This window comes from Mesocricetus auratus, unplaced genomic scaffold, assembly GCF_017639785.1.
Source record: "Mesocricetus auratus isolate SY011 unplaced genomic scaffold, BCM_Maur_2.0 Super-Scaffold_100676, whole genome shotgun sequence".
Classification (NCBI taxonomy): domain Eukaryota; kingdom Metazoa; phylum Chordata; class Mammalia; order Rodentia; family Cricetidae; genus Mesocricetus; species Mesocricetus auratus.
The window spans coordinates 55,444,142-55,448,318 of NW_024429266.1; the positions used below are offsets into that span (position 1 = coordinate 55,444,142).

At 52.0% G+C, this 4,177-nt stretch overlaps 1 protein-coding gene across 1 annotated transcript; it reads left to right on the forward strand.

The window, feature by feature from the left end:
- Nucleotides 1–209: 209 nt before the first annotated feature.
- Nucleotides 210–3,876, forward strand: Btg2 (BTG anti-proliferation factor 2). The gene is made up of 2 exons (XM_005073370.4): nt 210–434; nt 1,613–3,876. Exons 1-2 carry the CDS (start codon nt 293–295, stop codon nt 1,945–1,947), a joined length of 477 nt encoding a protein of 158 aa, XP_005073427.1. The 5' UTR covers nt 210–292; the 3' UTR covers nt 1,948–3,876.
- Nucleotides 3,877–4,177: the final 301 nt, after the last annotated feature.

Genomic DNA, 4,177 nt, shown 5'->3' on the forward strand with positions numbered 1-4,177 from the left:
TCGGGAGTCCGGCGCTCGTTCCCAATACTGACGTCAGTGAGCGATGACCTCAGCGCCCGGGAGGCGCGGGCGAGCAGGCTGGCGAGAGGATGGGAGCGGGGGCGGAGGCGAGAGGCGGGGCAGCTAGAGAACACGCCCCCATCCGCCAGCCTCGGCCAATGGGCGCCGCCTGCGACTCCCCGCCTCCGCGAGCGGTATGAAAGGCTCAGCCCGAGGAAAGTCCGGGCAGAGCCCGAGCGGCGGCCAGACCACCCTCACCTGAATATTACAGCTACTTCCCAAGTCGCCCGCCATGAGCCACGGGAAGAGAACTGACATGTTCCCAGAGATCGCCGCCGCCGTCGGCTTCCTTTCCAGTCTCCTGAGGACGCGGGGCTGCGTGAGCGAGCAAAGACTCAAGGTGTTCAGCAGGGCGCTCCAGGACGCACTGACCGGTGAGCACACGTCTGGGTCCCAGAGCCCCCGGGGAGCGGCTCCTCCTTGCCTGGGGTGTCTTTCCCCACTGTTTCTGGGACAGAGACCCCTACGCGAGCAGCGCCTGGTCTCAAATGTCTTGCTCTAATCTGCGAGGACGCCAGTAGTCCTCCGTCCCCTGGCTTAGGTCTCCCCGCCCTCCAGTCCCCGCCTCGCTCCCGGGTCGCTGACCCTCTTCCTTGAGTACGTTCTGAGTCCCTAACAACACCACGGAAAAAGTCAGTGTCTGCGCTCAGGTTCCTAACTCACCTCTTTCTCCGAATATTGGAGACCCCAAGACCCTTGGGGGGATGCTTGGGCCACAAAGCCAGATCAAGCTATGTGACTTTATGTGCAGTTGAACTTCCTCGACAACTCGAGTCCCAGCCACTGTTGTTGTAGTCCTGGGGCTACCATTGTGCTGGATCATTGTTTACCCGCTGGAAGTTGTAATCTGGGCCCCCTTTGTATATTTTTCTTTTGGTCCCTCTTCGCCATCTGCCACCTATTGTAGTACAGAAAAGAACCGGGTAGCCTGGCCTGCTTGGGTTTGGGGGTGGGGTGCCTGTCGTGGAGGCAGGGTGTGAGGCTAGGAGGTGGAGGAGAGAGATAAGCAGCCCTTTCGCCTCTGCCCCCAGCTGGTATAGCTGGCTGGTCGCCTTGGGCAGCGATAGGCATCTCTCAACATGCTGGCACAGATCTGAGGACCAACAGCTGTTTCATCAAAACAAAACCATTTTTATTCCTTTACCTTCGCCAGAGCTCTCATAACTCTTCTGATGGGGGAGGGATGGGAGGCCTGGTGACTTGCTGGACACCCAACAATGTCGGTAGCTTACTGGGCTTTGAAATTTCAGTGTCTGGGTCCTCAGAGGCCCTGCCTGTTCATACTAGCCCTTCCTTCCTTAAGCTGGATCATGCCAAAAATATCCCTGACCACCGGGAGAGCATCTACCTGAAAGCTCTGGGGCTGCCTTCCAATGAACAAGTACTTGGAAAGGGCCCAGGGATCTTTCTAAGTGGCAGGGGGAGTTTAAGGAGAGGCTCTGAAATACTGCGCTGAGCCCTTCCTCTCTCCCCCCCCCATCCTCCCCTTGTGGTAAACATCAGAGACAGTACTTTCTAACCAAAGCATCTCCCTCTTGTCCTTTCTCCACAGATCATTACAAACACCACTGGTTTCCAGAGAAACCATCCAAAGGCTCTGGCTATCGCTGCATCCGCATTAACCACAAGATGGACCCCATCATTAGCAAGGTGGCCAGCCAGATTGGACTCAGCCAGCCCCAGCTACATCGGCTGCTGCCCAGTGAGCTGACCCTGTGGGTTGATCCCTATGAAGTGTCCTACCGCATCGGGGAGGACGGTTCCATCTGTGTCCTGTACGAGGAGGCCCCGGTGGCTGCCTCCTATGGGCTCCTCACTTGCAAGAACCAAATGATGCTGGGCAGGAGCAGCCCCTCGAAGAACTATGTGATGGCTGTCTCCAGCTAAATAGGAGCCACCGTAGCCAGGCACTCTACTGTACTCATGCTGCCGTGACAACAGGCCACCGTATACCTCAACCTGGGGAACTGTGTTTTTAAATGAAGAGCTATTTATACATGTTATTTTTTTTTTTAAGAAAAGAGGAGGAAAAAAAACCAAAAGATTTTTTTTAAGAAAAAAAAATCCTTAAAGGGAGCTGCTTGGAAGTGGCCTCCCCAGGTGCCTTTGGAAAGAACTGTTATTGAATTTGTGAGCCAGTGTTTGCCTAGGGGAGTGGTTTGGGGAGTGGCCTAGCCAAGGTAAAGGGGGATTCTTGACTGATCCCCCAGGAGGTGGTAAGGGGAGCAAGCAAGGTTAGCAACTGTGAACGAGAGGGGTCAGGCTCTTCCCTGGGTTACATCCCTGCTGGGATGCCTGGATGCCTGCTCCTCTCTTACTCAGGGGCATTCAAGCCTGTCTTCAATAATACTACATTGCCTGATCTTCTTTCATTTTTCTGCTGAGACCCTGGATAGAATGAGAGACCTCTCCTGTTCCTTCTGTTCTAAGCAGGTTCTCTTGAAATCTTGTCTCGGTCCTGAGTCTACCCGCAGGGACCTGGAAAGGTTATTTCCAGCCAGGAATCTACAAGAACACATTTGGAGGGTGGGCTGCAAGGCAGGTGTAGATGGAGAGCCGCAGGAAGCCTCTGCTCTGCTCTGTGCTGCACTGCTTTATGGATGGATAGAGAATAATTTAGGGCTGGTTTGCAATGGAATTTTGGGACCCAAAGAGGGGTGGTTCCCCCCCCCCTTCCTAAACCTTCCTTTGGGAACCACGTGAAAGTCCGAATGCTGCTACCATTATTCCTTTGAGAGGTGGCTCAAAGCTCCAGGGAACTCCAGGTCCTTTCTTACTGCCTTCTCTTCAAGACTCCCGTTCCCCCCTCCCCTCTTTTATGTGTTTGGGTCCTGGAGGGCCCTATTTCCTAGGACAGGAGTTCTCAATCACTGTGCAATAGTCCCAGGAAACTCTGAGACTGGGCCTCCTAGCCCTTCCTGGTGCCCTGGTGGGTTCTGGCTGGCTGGTGGGCCTTGCAGAGATCTTCCTGGCTGCAGAGAGAGTGTGCCTATGCACCACAGGACTAGCTGGTATTGTGTAGGGCTGCCACTAAGAGCCACACTTTGGGCACAAGCTTTATCTCCTAGGTGCTCAGAGCACCTAGGTTGTCTCTCAGTAAAATCCAAATTTATCTGTAGATGTGTGCAATAAATACTGTTATGGACTGGAGATAATTGGAAAACACTGGGAGGAAATGGCTTTCCTTCAGGTCCAGTGACACTGATGAGGGTCCTCAGAAGGCCTGAGTCTTTCAAACTGAAGGACAGAGCTAGATAGAGTCAGCCCATCACTCTCTCCTGAATGAGAAACCCTTTCCCATTTCTCTCCACTGCCATGGCATCCCGTTTCCTGGATTTCTTAACTCCTCAGTTTCCACTCAAAGGTGCTATTTTCCAAACACTCTGCCCAGTTTGCTCGGGCACTCCCAGCTTTGCACAGCCTTCCCAGGTGGCTTCACCTCTTTCGCTTTAGTTAACTCTGTGCCCACAGACCCCAGAGCTGTGGGTCGAAACAAAGCTGTGAATTGCTACAGATGGTTCTCCTGTCTTATCTGCAAACAGGTCCCCACCTCTTTAGAAGCAGCCTGGTCTCATGCTGAGATCTGTTCTTTCTTGTCGATGTTCACTTTAAAAATGAGAAAACCCCCAGAGCTGGACTGTTGAGCAGGCCTGTCTCTCTTATTAAGTAAAAAAAAAAAAAATAGTGGTAAGTTTGTAAGCTATTCTGACAGAAAAGACAAAGGTTACTAATTGTATAATAGTGTTTTTATATGGAAGACTGTACAGCTTATGGACATATGTACACTTTTGTTTTTAATAAAAATGTAGCAGATCATGTACTGTGTAGAGGAGGTAAAATTCCATACTGCCAATGGGCACTTCCCTTTCAGATCCAAACCCTGGCTTTGTGTTTTGTGGAATTCCATCAGTTGTCCTGGGTCAGTCTGTAGCATGCAGATGGTACAAGACATAACTTAGGTGTGTGGTGACGTCATTTCCATGGGCCTCCTCCCCGGGAGGTAGCTCCCCACTTCTGCTCTTTTATGAATATTCTCATGGGCCTCTAAAAATATGCTGTCTGAACACTCTGCAGCCTATTCCACAGTTGCATTCTTAGTCACTCAGCACATTTGAAA